The 17,577-nt window shown below is 44.2% G+C and overlaps 1 protein-coding gene across 2 annotated transcripts; it reads right to left on the bottom strand.

Annotated features, from left to right (window-relative positions):
- Positions 1–322: 322 nt before the first annotated feature.
- Positions 323–16,999, bottom strand: PILRA (paired immunoglobin like type 2 receptor alpha). 2 transcript variants are annotated; one of them, XM_045204612.3, is made up of 7 exons: positions 16,791–16,999; positions 16,044–16,433; positions 5,978–6,163; positions 2,299–2,329; positions 1,154–1,203; positions 896–927; positions 325–726 (listed from the first exon to the last, which is right to left on the bottom strand). In XM_045204612.3, exons 1-7 carry the CDS (start codon positions 16,843–16,845, stop codon positions 604–606), a joined length of 867 nt encoding a protein of 288 aa, XP_045060547.2. In that variant the 5' UTR covers positions 16,846–16,999; the 3' UTR covers positions 325–603. The 2 variants fall into 2 exon arrangements, with proteins under 2 accessions (XP_045060548.2, XP_045060547.2); XM_045204613.2 differs by lacking the exon at positions 5,978–6,163 and having other exon boundaries at positions 323–726.
- Between the last annotated feature and the right edge of the window lie 578 nt (positions 17,000–17,577).

Below are 17,577 nucleotides of genomic sequence, written 5' to 3'. Positions count from 1 at the left end.
GACAGGTCTGGGTTCACATCTGGCTCATCAGTTACTAGCTGTGTGTGGCTTTAGGAAAAGTACGGCAACCATTCTGGTTCTTTGTTTTATGTCTCAAATGAGCACATCCAATAACATATAGGGTTGTTGATGTTTTTAAATTAGGTGGTGCATAAGAAAATACATGCCAGTTATTAATGTAAGGAAAGTAGAATAGTTAGATTGGGAGCAGACTTTCGGTTCTGAGCTGCGTGCCAGTTTTGGGAGACTTACTATATTGTTTCCAGGCCTGAGGCAATCACTGAACTAGAGGAGGGATCTTGGGTGTGTGCTATCTATTATAGTTCATTTTTGGCGAGAAGGACAGAGGTTGAAGGTGACATCAGTTTTCTCCTTAGATGTGTTCATTTTATTTTAAACATTTGTGGCCTGGTACTTTTATTGTTGGGGGCAAGGGAGAAAGTTGAAGAGGGAACTGGAGCAGATGGCTGTTGCTCTCAGGTCCTTGGTGGCCTTTGACCCCTGTTGACATCTGAGTCATCTGTGACTTGCTGGGGTTATTATGGGAAGTGGTGATCCCTGTGAGCGGCTTACTCTAAGGAGGTCATCATTCAGTCCCACTCCTTAGGCCTTTAGCATAGAGTATAGGGTCTCTTCCTGGGGGCTTTTGTGGAGAAGGTGGTGGGGAGGTGCAGACGATGAGGTTGAGCTGGCGAGGACGAGGGAGGCATAGAGGATGCCATCCACCTGGGTGAGAACAGAAAGAGAAGGGGCTGGAAGTGGAGGGGAGCTGACCCTGTCTTAGAGCAGCGATCCCACACCTAAGAGCCCTGCTGACCACAGTCCCTCTATATTTCCACCCCACCTTCTCCAAGCTTCCCTTCGATTCTTTCAGACTCTAGTCTGAGCTGCTTACCTTTGGGTCTGGCTTGGGGTCTTCATGTTGTCCTAGGAAAAAAAATCAAGATGTGACAGGGTAAGATGGCATGGCAGCCAGGGTAGAGAAATGGGGGAGGGCTCAGCAGTGAGGTCATCTGCCAGTTGAGGACCAGGGTCATTTGGGAGGGTCAGGTGAGGCAGAGGAAAAGGCTGAGGGGCATGTGTGGGGAGAGAGAGTGTGGGGAAGAAGGAAGGGCCAAGGTGGAGAGTGGGCAGTGACAGTGGTAGAACTGACCTGTATTCCCAATGTTCTCATCCTTTTCCTCAGTGTTATGGAAGGATCCCCTGCATGGGAAGGAGAGAGTGGGAAACCTGTCAGAGGCTGAGCAGAAAAGAGCTAAAGCCTGCATGTGGCTGGTTTCCTTGCAGGAGGCTCTGGGACCTGCTTGGGCGTACTTGGAAGGTGTAGGCAATGGTTTGAGGCTCTCAGAAGGAGGCTGCCTGGAAGAGCACTGGAAGGCGGTTAGTGGTGCAGCCCAGGAGAGGTCCCTGAGTTCCAATAGGAAGAGGATTGTTGTAGGGAAGCCGCTTTTGTAGGAAGGGGGTTACAGGAGGAGAAATCTGGAAGAGTGAGTTCTTGTCCCCTCTGCTGGCTCTGCCTCGGCTAAGACTGGAGAAGGAAAAACAGGAGGCTCATGTCATGACCTCTGGGTGGGTGCTCAGGCCTTGGTCCCCAGGAGGAGACACCATCCTGGGAGGGGACCTGAGGAAGGCAGCTGGCAAAAAATCAGTGAGGCAGAGAAAGGAGAGAGAGGGACTTAGGGAAGAGGGAAAGGAGAATGTGGAAATGGGAAGAAGGATGGAGAAAAGGAAACTGGTGGGAGGGTGAGGAGGATGGGAAGGGCACAGAGAGGAGGCCAGGCTGGGAGCTCGGTGGGGCAGGCGCTCTGAGAAAAGGCAGATGGCAGAGGTGATGGAGGCCACGATTCCTGTGGTCCCTTCGGCCACCTCAGCAGGGAAAGGGCAGCTTGGACAATGGGCAAGAGAGAGGGAAAAGCGTGGAACAGGAAAATGCGTTTAGGAAGGATGATGTTCAAAGTGCAAAGAAAATAGGATGAACAGAAGGAAAAGGCAAAAATTCCCACGAAAGGAGGAGAAAAGGGGATACTAGAGAAAGGGAAAAGGGAGACATTCTTGGGAAGAATCAGAGAAACTGCTGGAACACCTATGTTCACTGTTCTTGATATTTATTTCTTGTTTGTTCTTAGGAGCTGGAGCCTCCAGAAATAAAGAGCCCAGGCTGTTAGGGATGTATGAGGATGTTAATAGGAAAGCCAAGAATGAGAGCAGCTGTGAAAGGGTCTCACTGTTCTCATAACTACACTTCTTGTTTCCCAAACCAGTGCCCCCCATCCCCCCCCTTAGAGGACAAGCACTTACGTGTCTGTGGCTCTTGCTTTAGTCTGTAGAGCTGCAGAGGAACCAATAGCATGTCAGTGCGCCATCCATGAACAGCATCTCTCCTCTAGTCTTTTCTGCTCTGTCCTACTCTGACACCATCCTTGCATAAACCAGGGCAGCAGAGCAGCTCTGCTGAAACCCATGTGAAAAGGGACCTGCAACTCAGAGCCAGCACCCAGCTGGCACCCTAAAGCCACCCACACCTGTCCTGCTCTTGTCCTCAACACCAAATCAGGAGAGCTCTCTGTACCCAGTGTCCCCTTCACCCTGCCCCGTCTCCCTCCCTTTCTGTCTGTTTCCTTCCCATCCTTGACCTCCCTGCAATCCCCCAACCTGCTTCCTCCACTGCTGAGCCCTGGCCACCCACCCTCCCCCTCTTGTCACAGGCACCATCACTCTTGGAGGAGGCCCCGACAGACCAGCTTCTTGTCTTTCCTTCTGAGACAGAAGGAACAGTGGTGGCTCTTTCTCTCTCCCACCTCATGAACCTCATGGCTGGAATCTGTGTTTGCACTGCAGCCTGTTCCTCTTTTCCACTGAGGACTCTATTACCCGCCTCCCCCGCCCACCCCCCCCGCCACGATCCCCCCTCCAGATCCTCCTCAAGTCTCTCTACAGCATTTCCCACACATTGGTTCACACACATGCTCTCCACCACTGACCACCCTCCTGGGAGGTCTCATCATGCACAGGGACAATGCTCTCATGCACCGGACTCCCTCTTCCCCTGCAACTCCAGCGACCTCCACCTCACTCAGCCACCTCCACCTCACTCAGCCATACCCTGGACTTTATTTTTTAATCACTGGGAATGAGAACTCTAAAATTACATGCTAGTATCATTTTTATGCTACAACTTTCTTTCCTCCCAGCTCTCTTTTTTCACCTTCCCCCTACAGCCGTGCTTTGACCTCCCTGAGCTCTTGTCCCCTGATAATCCACTTTCTTTCAGGTTACCTGGAATGTCTGAGAGTCCTCCACTCTCCATTTGGACCCTTTCACCAGCTGCTTGACCTCCTGAGTTCCCTTGTCCTGCCACACCGAGCTGGCAAATCTCCGTTCCTGCATGGATCTATGGCAGGGCATGCTATTTGCTTATCCAATATCCATTCACCTCATCTTTCTCAGGACCTTGATTTTATTTGGAGTGGCCATGTGCTCCCCTACAGAGAGATGTGGGACATATGACTAAACTCTGGCCAATAAGATATAAGGGGAAGTGTGGGTAGGACTTCCAGGAAGGCTCCTGGACTTCTGTACATTTTCTCTTCTCCGACCCTCACCCTTACTCTCTGGAGGACAGACAATTGGGTCATAGCCTTTTTGTCCTTTCCTTCTTCCTCCTGTTTCCTGCTTGGATTCCGAAGTCATGGCTGGGATCTTAGAAGCCACCTTGGACCATGAGGCAACAACCTTCAGGACAGTGAGGAGAAAGGTGGGAGCCTAAGTACCTATGGACAGTGGCTTCTGCAATCTGCCTCCAGATCCTTTTATATGATGGGGGAAAAAAATCCTCTGTCTTATTTAAACCGTTGTTACTCGTGGTCCCTGGTGCTGACAGGTGAATACAAGTCCTAGCCAGTAAGTTTTAAAGGTTTCTAAACTGCATGGTTAAGTACTGCTGAGGAAAACACAACCATGTGCAATGATGCTTTTATGGATTCATGGCTTCTTATCTGAGTCGAATCCGTCAGTAAAATCTTTTGTTTCCCTGCTGACTGCATCACATTTTCTCTTCATATCTGATCCTTATCCTTACTTTTAGAAGAAACTACTGTGGTGTTTTCTTTGCAGAATATTAAAAAATCTCATTTTTTAAAAACATTTTATTTATTCATTTTTTAGAGAAAGGGAAAGAGAAGGAGAGAGGCAGAGAAACATCAATGTGTGGTTGCCTCTCAGGCACCCCATTCTGGGGACCTGGCCCGCAACCCAGGCATGTGCCCTGACTGGGAATCGAACTGGTACCCCTTTGGTTCACAGCCCGTGCTCAATCCACTGAGCCACACCAGCCAGGGCGACAATCTCAATTTTTATCAAGTTGAATTTGTCAGTATTTTTATTCATTGCTTTTTGGTTTTATGTCATACTTCAGGAGGTCATCTCCATACAATGGTTCCAGCACTATGTATTGAATTATTCATCTTTCTCTATTAATTAGAAATTTTACCTTTCAATTTACTGAATTCCTTCATATATTTGGGTCTATTTTTATCCTGCCTATATTAGAGTTTTTTCTTTTCTTCCATCACTTTATCTGTTATCTGTTTATCTATTATATGCTAGTGTTGTATCACTTTAATTATTGTAGCTTAAAAATGATATGTTAACGTTCATCTAGTGCTTACTTTGTGCCAGGGTCTATTCTAAAGGCATTATGTTTAATTGTCATGACAACCCCCAGGATACTCACTATTATTAGCCCTATTTTACTGACGAGTAGGTTGAGGCACAGAGTAATAGTACCACCAGAGCTGACCCAGCCATGATTGATGGCAGGCAGTCAGATTCTATGCTCTTCACCTTTGTGCTTTAGTATCTAATAGGGAAAATCTTGTAACAAATTTTTAAAAGTAATTTCAAATCAATTTTGATGCTGTTGGGGCATAAGTAATTAATGCCTCTAACCCTGTGCTCTCTTTGAGCTGTTAATGCATACATCCAAATTTCTGATGGACATCTCTACTCAGATGCCACACAGGTATCTCAAATATAACATATCCCAATCTGGAGGAATCATCTCTCTTCCCCCCCCCCCCGCCAAACATGGCCTTTGACCTCCTATGTTCCCTAATTCACTCGGTGGTTTCATTATAGCCTTGTTCACCCAAGTTATAAACGTGAGATTTCTTCCTGCTCCTTCGCCCCTACATCAATCCAATCACCAAGTCTTACTGAAGATTCCCTCTTAGCCGTTTCTAGAATTTGTCTCTCTCTGTATACGTATCTGCAAGACAAAGTGAGGTCGCCTCTTGGCTGCTTCATGTCCTCTTCTCTCATCTTCTAACTCCTTCATAGCACTGAGCTACTTACAGTTACCAGAATGGTTTCCTTTGCTTGGAGGAACAGAGATCTCTACAATACCCTCACCACTTCTGTGGCTAATTCTTTTTTTATTCTATGAGAATTTTTGACAGTGTTACTTCCTCTGGGAAGTCCTCCCTGATTCCTTCCTCCCAACCTACCATAGCTCTTTCCAAGTGAGGCAATCAGCCCACGAGGCACCTCCTGCCCCCTCGGAATTATGTGAAAGCAGGGCCTCTGTTTTATTTACTTGTATCTCCAATTACAAGCCAGGCCTAGAAAAGGGGTACCCCACTAATGCTTGCTGAGCTGAGACAAATTCCTGTCCCTTCTGTTCTGTCCTCTCCATGAACCAAATGGCAAGGACTGATGAGAAATGATTAAGTCAAGAAACAAGAATTGAAAAATGATCAGACCTGTGGCGAGAAGTTGGTCTGGAGTACTGGTTTCAAACTTGGTCACTCACAGACACCACTTGAGGAGACTGTTAACAGTGCAGATTCCCAAGTCCAGAGCTCCCCCCAGCAGGGATCTGCCTTTTTAATAGGCACCTGTGGTCATTCTGATGCAGGTGTGTTCAGAGAAATACCTGGTTGGGAAGCTTGGGGAGAGAGTGGGATCTTGGACAACTTACCTTTGCTTCTCTTCCACCTGAGGTAGACCATCAGTCCCAAAATTGCAATTATGAGCACGGCACTGGCCAGTGCCACCCCAACTATAGCTCCTGCAGTCAGGGGCCAAGACCCTGAGCTCCTCTCTTCCCCCAAGACATTGATGACATCTGTGGTGCTGGTGGGCCCCTCCGTGGGTTTCTCGGTGGCTGAGAAGACATGGGAAATGAGCAAATTGCCGGTTGGAGGACTGGAGGTATCTGAGTAAAACGGCCACATCCCACTCCCTAGTCTGGGGAATACTGGGCGTGGGGAGCAGCCCTCTGAAGCTCGCACACCGGGAGGGGGTTAACAAGGTGAAATGCTGAAGGCTCAGAATATACATCACTCACTTTACAACCTGACTCTACCACCGATCAGTGCTGTGACCTCAGAACCACATTTCATCACCTACAAATAGAGATAACTAGATCACAGGATTAAAAATATATTGTGGCAAAAGCCACATAAACATAAAATTTGCCACTTCAACCACATTTAAGTGTGCAGTTCAGTGGCATTAAGTACATTCCCATTGTTGTGCAACCATCACTGTCACCTCCAGAACGTTTTCATCTTCCCAAACTGAAACGCTGTCCCCATCACACGGCTCCCTATTACCCTCACGCCAGCCCTGGGAACCCGCCGGCTGCTTTCTCTCTCTACAGATTTGTCTCTAGATACCCCACATACCTGGGATCAGATAATATTTGTTCTTTTACAGGATTGTCTTAATAAGTGAGAAAACATCTGTAAAGCACTTAGTATATATTTGAAATACGTTTTTTAAAGTTCCTTTAATATGTTAATGAACTTTAGTTCCTACAAACAGATTGTACTTTTTAGATGTTTAATACACTATTAAAAAAATAACATAATACTAAGCCATAGAAAAAATTCTAATTCTAATAAAATCTTTAGGTTACCATGGACCAAATTCTCTGTCCACTCTTGTTAGAAATTAGTAATAAAAGGGTCAAGACCATCTCTCAGCTAAGGTAAGCTATTCTAAAGTCTTAGCAAAGAAATATACATGGTCCAGCACAAATAACACCCCTTTTTATTACAAAATCTTTTATTACAAAATCCTAAGCATGTAATTCTGTAACTTAACATCCCACTCAAGCGCACCGTCTGATATTTTAGGTGAAACATTCAAAACGCTGTCCATCTCGAGAGAGACACTTGCGTACCCGACCGACCACACTCAAGCAAGCCTTGCTTCTGCCGGACCCTGTGTATAACACGCTATGTAGAAAATAAAAACCAGAGCACCTGAAACCTGTATAATTTTGTTAACCCGTGTCCCCCAATAAATTCAATAAAAAGGTAAAAATAGATTCTAAAAAAGCCAGAGCAATACACATTAAAAAAAAAACTCTTGGAATATGACTAAAGCTGCACTCTCATACTAAATTCATAGTGCTAAATGCTTTCACTATTTAAAATGGGCAGAAATTTTTAAATGAATGAAATTTTTAAAGAAAAAAATAACCAAAAACAGAGGGGAGTGAGCCCTGAGGAGACTCATAGTTTGAAAGTAATGGAAACGTCTGAGGGAATAAATTTATTAGGAAACAGAATAGCAAAAGCTATAATAAATCTAGGAAGTGGTTATTTAGGGAAAAAATGAGAAAACAGACAAGACTATCTTGCAAACCCAACAAGAGTTTGTTTAAGTTGTGACTGAGTGTATGCTCACGTATAGGTTGATAAATTAAAAAAAAAACACTCTGAAATGGATGATTTTCAGAAAAAAAAAACATTTTTAAAAAATGGGTTTATAAGTAGTAAAGTTTAACTGATGGGTGGACAAAGAAGTGAGAGCACTACTTAGGAACTATGTTTCATTAAGATTCTAAGCTTGGTGGTTTTATGGGTAAACTCTAGTAAAAATTTAAGGAACAGATAATTCCTAGACATTAGTTTCCAGAACACAGAGTAATATGGAAAACTGCAATTCTAATTTATTACATAAAATGATAACTCTTATGCTAATATCCATTCATAACTTTTAAAAAATGAGTATTAAAACAAAAGGCTGTTTTGGTTTTTTTTAACTGGTCTGAGTAGGGGAAAATACCCAGTACTGACACAATGGGAGTAAAAGTGGACGCAGCCTTTGGGAATGATTTCGGGAATATCTATCGAAGTGTGAAATACCCACGCGTGCTCTTAGACCCAGTGATTTCCGTGCTAGGAACTTGTCCCACGGAAATGCTGGTGCAAATGTTGAAAGGCCTGTGTTTAAGGGTGTTCTTTGCAACATTGTTGTGATGTGGTGACAACCTAACTGTCTTTAAATAGGAAACTGATCAAGTAAATTATGATACATTGCTACAATGGGATAGATGCCATGCAGCTATTCACACTCAATATTATTTGATATTAGTGCCAGGGGTACCGTATTGTGGTTAGACAATCATATGCTTTACAAAGTGGCACCGTACATAGTTATTAGATTATTGACTGTATTTCCTATGCTGTAATTTACACCCCTGTGATTATTTCGGGACTACCAAATTGTACTTCTTAATCCCATCACCTTTTTCACCCAGTCCCCCAGCCTCCCTCCCATCTGGCAATCATAAATCTGATCTTTGTATCTGTGAGTGTGTTTCTATTTTGTTTATTATTTTGTTCTTTAGATTCCACACATAAGTGAATGCATATTGTATATGTCTTTCTCTGTCTGACTTATTTTACTTAGCATAATATCCTCTAGCTCCAGCCATGCTGTCACTGATGGTCAGATTTTATTCTTTTTCATGGCTGAGGAATATTCCATTATATATATACTGGTGTTTATGCCACCACTTTTTTAATCCATTCATCTATGATGGACACTTAGGTTGCTTCCATATCTTGGTTATTGTAAAGAAGTTTGCAGTGAATATAGGGGTGCATTTATTCTTTTGAATTAGCATATTGGGTTTCTTTGGTTAAATACCCAGAAGTGGATATATATATCCAGTTCCGTTTTTAATTTTTTAGGAACCTCTAAACTGTTTCTCATAGTGGCTGCACCGATCTTTATTCCCACCAACAGTGCATGAGAGTTCCCCTTTCTGCACATCCTCACCAGCACTTGTTTGTTGATTTATTGATGATGGCCATTCTGACAGGTGTGAGGTGATATCTTATTGTGGTTTTAATTTGCATTTCTCTGATAATGATAACTTTGAGTATCTTTTCCTAGATCTATTGGCTATCTGTATATCCTTTTGGAGAAGAGTCTATTCAGGTCCTCTTCCCATTTTTAATTAGATTGTTTTTCCAATGTTGAGTTGTTATGGGTTTTTTATAAATTTTGGACATAAAGGTCTTATCAGATATATCATTGGCAATTATTTTCTCCTAGTCAGTGGGCTGTCTTTTTGTTTTGTTGATGGTTTCCTTTGCTGTGCAATAACTTTTTTAGTTTGATGTAATCCCACTTGTTTATTTTTTGTTTCCCTTGCCTGAGGAGATTTATCAGAAAAAATATTGCTAAGAGAAATGTCAGACATTTTACTGTCTATGTTTTCTTCTAGAAGTTTTATGGTTTTGAGTTTTACATGTAAATCTTTTAATCCATTTTGAGCTTATTCTTACATCTATCTGTCCAGTTTCTCAACACCATTCATTGAATAGACTGTCTTGATCGAATTGTATTTTCTTGCCTCCTTCATCGTACATTAATTGACCATATAGCTGTAGGTTGATTCTGTTTCATTGACCTGTAAGTCTGTTTTTATGCCAGTACCATGCTATTTTGTTTACCATGATATCAGGTAGCATGGTACCACCAACTTTGTTCTTTCTCAAGATTGCTGTGGCTATTTGGGGGTCTTTGGGGTTTTATATAAATTTTTGGATTATTAGTTCTAGTTCTGTGAAATATGCCATTGGTATTTTGATAGGCAATCATTTCATAATGTATGTAAATCAAACCATCATGCTGTATACCTTAAACTTATACAGTGATACATATTAATTAGTTCTCAGTAAAAATGGAAAAAAAATAATAAGTTAGCATTCTAAGAGGGACTTGTAAATAACATTAAAAATATTTGACTGACTGCCGATCAGGTTGGTGGCATAGGTAAATGTGGTACTTGCCTCCTCCCACAACCACGTCAAAATTACAACTAAACTACAGAAAAACCATTATTCAGAACTGCCTGAAATCTGACTGAATGGAAGTCCTACAAGGAGGGAATTAAAGAAGAAGCCACATTAAGGCTGGTAGGAAGGGCAAAATCTTGGAATGGGCTGGTCCCACTTATGCACGGCAGACAAAAATTGGGAGGAATATCTTGGCTGTGCAGGTCCCTCCCGAGGAGTGAGGGGTCCCAGTCCCACACCAGGTCCCCCAGCCCAAGGTTCCAGTCACAGGAAGAGAAGTCCTCATAACTTCTGGATGTAAAAACCAGTGAGGATTGAGGCTGAGGGAGAAGGGCTTCTTGAGTCCCAGGCAATTTCTCTGACAGGGATTGCACATGAAATTACCTGGACTCACCCTTTCAGAGCTCCAACACTGGGGCAGTAGCTTGAAAGGCAACAGAGACATATGAGGAGGAACTGAATCAGGAAAAGAGCTGGGGGACAACTTCCCCCCAGGCAGAAGTGCTGACAGAGACCTTTGTTCCATTTGTGAGCCCTTCCCACACAGACCCAGCAGGTGGGCACCATATCTGAGATTCCATCAACCTGGCTCACCCTGTTGGCCCTGCCCTGGTGATTCCCTGATGCACTACCCCACCCAACTTTTGGGCTCACCGAAGCTGTTTCCAGTGTTTTTTCCATACAAATGTCCTGTCTTGGCTCATGCTTCATATCCTCCTGAAATTTCTCAAACAAGCAGTATCTGGCCTCAGTTTGCCCTGTACCTCTTATACTAGCAGCAGCTGGACTTTGCCCAGCACTAGCATCAGCTGGCCTTGGTTCACAGCTTGGCCTTGCCTGGGAACCTCCAAGCCTAGCACAAGTAGCAGCCATCTGCAGATTGCTTTGTAGCTCTTCTGGGTGGCCACAGGTAAAACACAAGCAATGGCTGGCCCAAGTGTGCCAAAAGCTAGAAGTATAAATGGATAGGACTGAGCATGCCAACAGGTAGTAAGATTATTGGGTAGAAAAAAAAAAAAAGCACTCCCCTCTCTAACCCCTAGCAGAACTGTGGACTTGAGCAGGAACAGGAGATGGTCTTTAAGACAGGAGTCCACCATTCTCTCAGGTTGTGTGGCACCTGAATAAAACTTCTCTTCTTTTGCACCAGCACCTGCCAAATGAGTTTGGCTTTTGTTGTGACAGACAGCTGAATCTCTGTTTTGTTTGGTTACAGAGGAGAGTTCAAATATTAGTTATAAGAATGCTCAGTGAACTTAGAGAGAACTCCAACAGCATAAAAAAGAACCAGTCAGAAATGAAGAAAACACTAACTGAAATGAAGAATAATTGACAGGGAATCAACAGTAGAGTAATGAAGCCAAGAATCAAATCAGCAATTTGGAATATAAGGAAACAAAAAAGACCCAATCAGAATGTCAAAAAGAAAAAAGAATTAAAAAAAATTAAGATAGTGTAAGGAGTCTTTGGAACAACTTCGGGTGCACCAACATTCACATCATGGTGGAAGGAGAAGAGAGAGAGCAAGAAATTAAAAACCTATTTGAAAAAATAATGACAGAAAGCTTCCTTAACTTGGTGAAAGAAATAGACATACAAGTCCAGGAAGCACAGAGAGTCTCAAACAAGATAAGCTCAAAGAGGCCCACACCAAGATACATCATAATTAAAATGCCAAAGGTTAAAGACAAAGAGAGAATCTTACAAGCAGCAAAAGAAAAGCAGTTAGTTACTTACAAGGGAGCTCCCATACACTTCTAGCTGATTTCTCAACAGAAACTTTGCAGGCCAGAAGGGATTGGCAAGAAATATTCAAAGTGATGAAAAGTGTTTTTTTCATCTGTCTGTGGGCCCTCTGTATGTCCTCCTTAGAGAAGTGTCTGTTCAGGTCCTTTGCCCATTTTTTGATTGAATTGTTTGTCTTCCTGGTGTGGAGTTGTGTGAGTTCTTTATATATTTTGGAGATCAAACCCTTGTCTGAGATATCATTGTTTTCCCATACAGTTGGTTCTGTTTCCATTCTGTTGACATTTTCTTTAGCCGTGCAGAAGCTTTTTAGTTTACCCTAGTCTCATTTGTTTATTCTTTCCTTTATATCCCTTGTCTGAGGGGATGTATCAGTGAAAATATTGCTGCTTGGGATATCTGAAATTTTCCTGCCTATTTTTCCTCTAGGTATAATGACTTATATTTAAATCTTTTGTCTATTTTAAGTTTATTTTGGTGTATGGTGTAAACTGGTGGTCATCACTAGCCTCTAGAGAAATGCAAATTGGAACCACAATGAGATACCACTTCACACTGGTCAGAATGGCCTTCATTAATAAATCAATAAACAACAAGTGCTGGCGAGGTTGTGGAGAAAAGGGAACCCTGGTATGCTGTTGGTGGGAATGCAGACTGGTGCAGCCTCTGTGGAAAACTGTACGGAATTTCCTCAAAAAACTAAAGATGGAACTGCCTTTCAATCCAGTGATCCGACTGCTGGAATTATACCCTAAGAATCCTGAATCACCAATTCAAAACAACCTATGCACCTCAATGTTCATAGCAGCTTTATTTACAATAGTCAAGTGCTGGAAACAGCTATGTGCTCATCAGTAAATGAGTGTATCAAAAAGCTGTGGTACATTTACATGATGGAATACTACACAGCAGAAAGAAAGAGGGAACTCCTACCCTTTGCGACAGCATGGGTGGGATTGGAGAGTATTATGCTAAGTAAAATAAGCCAAGCAGTGAAAGACAAATACCATATGATCTCACCTATAAGTGGAACCTAATCAACAAAACAAACAAATGAGCAAAGTAGAGCCTGAGACTTGGAAATAAAGAACAAACTGACAGTATCCAGGGGGATGGAGGAGGGGGATAATGGAGCAAAGAAGAGGAAGAGGCAAGCCAAGGAACATGAATAGAGAATGCATGGGCAGAGACAAAGGGAGGGCGTTGACTGTAAGAGTTGGGGGAACAGGGCAGGGGAGACCAATGGGGAAAAAAGCAGGAAAACTGTAACAGAGCAACAACAAAAAGTTTTAAAAGTCTATAGTACTTAGATGATATTTCTTTAAATTAGTAAAAACATAAAATGTGATTGCATTAAATTGATACTTGTTTCATCATAAAACAACAACAACAAAGTGATGAAAAGAAAGGACCTGCAACCAAGATTACTCTACTGGGCAAAGCTCTCATTTGGAATCAAAGGGCAGATAAAGAACCTCACTAAAGGAGTTCATCACCACCAAATCAGTATTATGTAAAATGTTAAAGGATTTTCTTGAAGAAGAAGAAGAAGAAAAATATGAACAAGAAAATGGAAACAAATACATATCTATCAAAATTGAATGTATGAAACAAAATAAATGAACAAGCAGAACAGAAACAGACTCATAGATACAGAGATCATTTTGACAGTTGCCAAATGGGAGAAGGGTTGGTAGGATGGGTGAAAAAGGTGAAGGGATTAAGAAGTACAAATTGGTTATTACAGAATAGTCATGGGGATGTAAAATTCAGCATAGGGAATAGAGTCCATTACATTCTAATAACTATGTATGGTGTCATATGGGTGTGAGATTTATCAGGATAACCACTTATAAGTCATGTAATATCTAATCACTGACATAGACACCTGAAACTAATATAATAATGTATGTCAACTGTAATTAAAAATTTAAAAATGATTAAAAAATAAATTTAAAAAATGACCCTGTCAAAAAACAAACAGTGAAGCAGAATGGAGAGACCAGAAATGCATGCTATCCCACAAAAGAACTTAGAAGCCAGCTCTATGAATCAATGAAGAAGAGGAAAAAAAATTCAATAAATCAAAAAATAAGATTGGGACAATTGATTAATTTCTTGGTTTAAAGGTCAATTTAATTATTTGCCTCCCATAATATACCAAATAAATTCTCACTATATTAAAGAGTTTTATTGTGAAAAGAAACCATACAAAAGTTAGAAGAGATTGAAATATTTTCAAACTATAGTGGGATATGGGATTTTGGGCTTAGAAATGAAATTTTTTAAATTACAAAAGATAATACTATTAGATTTGGCTATAAAAGAAAACATCAGTATGTAATAAAATTAATAAGCCAACCAGTTATCAATTATATTTACTGTAAATATTCTTTTAGTGTGATATCTGTTTTGAAAAAAAGATTTCATTTATTTTTAGAGAGAGAGGAAGGGAGGGAGAAAGAGAGGGAGAGAAAGATCAATGTGAGGGAGAAACACCAATTGGTTGCCTCTTCTATGTGCCCAGGGTTTGGAATCCACAAACCAGGCAAGTGCCCTCGTCAGAAATCAAACCAGTGACCTTTCGCGTTGTGGAAAGATGCCCAACCCGGCCATGCCAGTCAGGGCAGGGTGATGTCTTTACAATGTGGTACTTGGATTAAAAACATTTCTTTTCATTACTTTCTTGTGTTTTTTTTTTTAAATAATGAGGATGAATATCTTATTAATTGCATGAATTGAAAAATTAATTTACTGACAAAAACTTAAACTAAATGTGACTCAACCAGAAAAATGAGAAAAGGAAGAACTAAGAAAGGAAGAGGAGGGATCTAAAGAGACCGAATCACTTAAAAATGGCCACTTAAGGAGACATGGGGAAGTGCCGGAAGTATAAATCCAAGGCTGTTTGCTTAATTCAGGTTGTGAGCCACTTTATAATTGATCTAAAACCAGCTCTGTGGTCAGTACATGGCAGGGGTTTGCCCAGGCTGGGAGGAGTGATTCAACACTGATGTAGTTTAGAGTTGCCAGCATAAGTGATTATAAAAAGTAAATTGACTGACACTGCACCCCTTTATGCCTGGGCCTGGAGAGAGCCCCTCCCCCACTGCCCTGGAGACAGATAAGCTCAGGTTCAAGTTCCCGAGCCCCAGTGAGCAGTTAAGGAAGACCTATTAATGCAACACACTCCATAATAGGTTAAAAATAGGTCAAGACAATAAGATGATAAAGTCAATAGGTGAGACTGAGTAGCTAATGGTTAAGAGAGAAGGCTGTGGGGTTAATTGCATTTAAATTCCACTGTGCTGTGATGGTGACTTTGTGCAGGTGAGAGCCTTGGTTTCCTCTCTGGAACAGGAAGATGCTAGCGGTACCTACTGTTATTGAGGGGAGTGGTGCAGGTTAATTAGGAAGATGTGTATCAAAGTATTCACTCGGGCGGGATGTGGTGCACAGTCAGTGGGAGCTGCCCTTATTGCTGCTGCAGAGGGGCCTCTAATGACCAGGACAGAGGGGCCTCTAAAAGGCAGAAGGGTACAACACAGGGGTTTCTTTGGGGGAGGTGAGGACTTGGGGGGTCGCTGTGAGAGACAAAAAACGTACAAAGGATGGTGATGGGGAAAGAGAGGAAAGAGATGGCACTGAGGCGGGAGCGTTGAGGGGCATATACTGGGGAGCAGAATAGGAAAAGGAAGCTGGGAGGTTGGAAAAGCAGGTGGTGGGGTGTTAACAGGGGCGGAGGCAGGGGCGTCCTCAGGCCCTCATTGGGTATGTCCTGTGCGTGCCAGGCTGAGCTCCTGGCTGCGGGGAGACACAGACATGGGGCTCGCTGGGGCCCCACACACAGGCACATGACAAAGGGAAGGCAGGCCACATCCCAGAAAAGTCCAGTGCACCTGGAGGACTTGGGGCCAGGGCAGGGGCAGGCCTGGAGCACCAGCTTGGAACAAGAAGGGAGGACAACCAGGGAGCCAGGAAGGGGCTGAAGCCAGGGGACGGGGTTGGGGGTGGATCTGGAGGGGACAGTGAGGGGAGTGGACAAGGAAGGCAGCCCAAGTCTGGGGATATTAAGTTGGCAGAGGCCTGGGAAGGAGGCAAGGACAGGGAGAGGATTTGAGAGAAGGGTCAGGAAGAGAGGCGCCTGGACCAGTCCTGGGGCAGGAGGGCACCAGAGGCTGGGGCAGCAGGACTCACCTGTGGTGATGTTGAGTTCGGTCCCCTCGATGGACTGCCACATTTGCTCCTGTCCTGTCAGTGTGATCAACTGAACTCGGCAGAAGTACTTAGACTCATCCTCCTTCCGCAAGTTAGAGATCTGGAGGGAGCCATTCCTCTGGCCCTTTGTCCGTTGCAGGGAGAGGCGGCCCTCGTAGTCCTTATGGGTGAAAGGCGGGGTTGTGTTGTAGATGAACTCCCCATGGAACTCTCTCCTTCTCCAGGATATTCTCACCCTGGGATCCCTGGCTAACTCCCAGGGGTAACAGAAGGAGAAAGGAATGTGGATGGAACCACCCACAGGGGCTGAGAGGTGCTTTGGTTGGTTGACTTCAGCATAAAAGCCTGATTTGCATTTTGCTGAGCCACCTGGAGGAAGGAGAAAGATGGAGAGACTTTGAAGCCATTTGGAGAGACAAAAAGATAACCCTAGACTGCCTGGCACCTTCACCCATGGGCAGAAGTGTGACCGGTGGTATGGCTGGCCCTCTGGCTGTGTGTTCCCCTTTGCAGGTGTGGGGTAGGGAGGAGAGTGAGGGGTGCGGGGGACCCAGCACTGTGGGACCAGCCCAGCCCATTGCTGGTTGTGGGTGGGAGGCCTGGTTGGCTACCCCAGCAGACCCCTTCTCCAGACACCTGGACACAGACTCTCGGGGGGTGGGGTGGGGGTGAGGCTTCCCTGTCCCCCATAACCCTGGGCAGAGCCAGGAGGTCCTGGCCACTCACCAGGCTGCAGAGATGCTGGCAGCAGCAGCAGTGGCAGCAGCAGGGGCAGACCCATTGCCTTGCTCTCCTCCTGGGGATGAGAAGACCAGCAGAACCTCTAGGCCAGAGGGGAGGCCCAAGGGAGAGGCTGCCCTGGGGTAGTCTGACAACTGGGAGAGGCGGGATCAGGCTCCTCCAGAGGGCTGAGGGAGGGTGGGAGCCTTCCTCAAACACCCCTGCCCCAGAGTGACAAGCACTTCCTTTTTCAATCTGGCTTCTTCTTTTCCTATATTGCAAAAGGGCCTCTCTTGTTGTCAGTGAAAGAGACATGATATAGGTCTCCCAGCCCCCATCTTCATGCTGAGGGTGTGGTCCTGACCTTGGCTGCCTGAGGCCCTCCCCCCCCCAACTTCCTGTCTCTGCCAGGGACTTGCTCATCTCCTAGGAGTCAGTCTCCAGCTCTGTCTCACTCTCTCTCCTTTTCTCTGCTTCTCTGGGTGCCTCTCAGCCTCTGTTCCTCTCTCTTGTCCCAGGGGAGGTGGTGGCAGTAGGACCTGCTCAGGCTCTTTCAGGAGAGGAAAAGCAGCCCTGAGTCTCTGCCCAGCTACAGCCCCTTGGAGAAAGTAGGAGGGAGAGAAGCTGATGGAGATGCCCCCAGTCCCCGCCCCAGGCTCATCCAGCTTGCTCTTGGCCTCTGGCCCTCCCCTGGAGTCCCCAGGTGGAAACAAGATCCACAGCCCCCATTCTGTTCCCTGTGTGCATCGCACACCCACCCTGTAGTTAAGAGGTGAGGGTGGTCTTACCCTTC

The sequence above is a fragment of the Desmodus rotundus genome, chromosome 1 (genome assembly GCF_022682495.2).
Source record: "Desmodus rotundus isolate HL8 chromosome 1, HLdesRot8A.1, whole genome shotgun sequence".
Classification (NCBI taxonomy): Eukaryota; Metazoa; Chordata; class Mammalia; order Chiroptera; family Phyllostomidae; genus Desmodus; species Desmodus rotundus.
This window is presented reverse-complemented; position numbering and strand designations above follow the sequence as displayed.

Coding starts and splice junctions, on each gene's coding strand:
- PILRA (XM_045204612.3), bottom strand. CDS start 16,845: ATGGGTCTGCCCCTGCTGCTGCCACTGCTGCTGCTGCCAGCATCTCTG. Junction 16,434..16,790: donor GCCAGCATCTCTGCAGCCTG/GTGAGTGGCCAG, acceptor TCCTTCCTCCAG/GTGGCTCAGCAAAATGCAAA. Junction 6,164..16,043: donor CGAACTCAACATCACCACAG/GTGAGTCCTGCT, acceptor ATGTCTTCTCAG/CCACCGAGAAACCCACGGAG.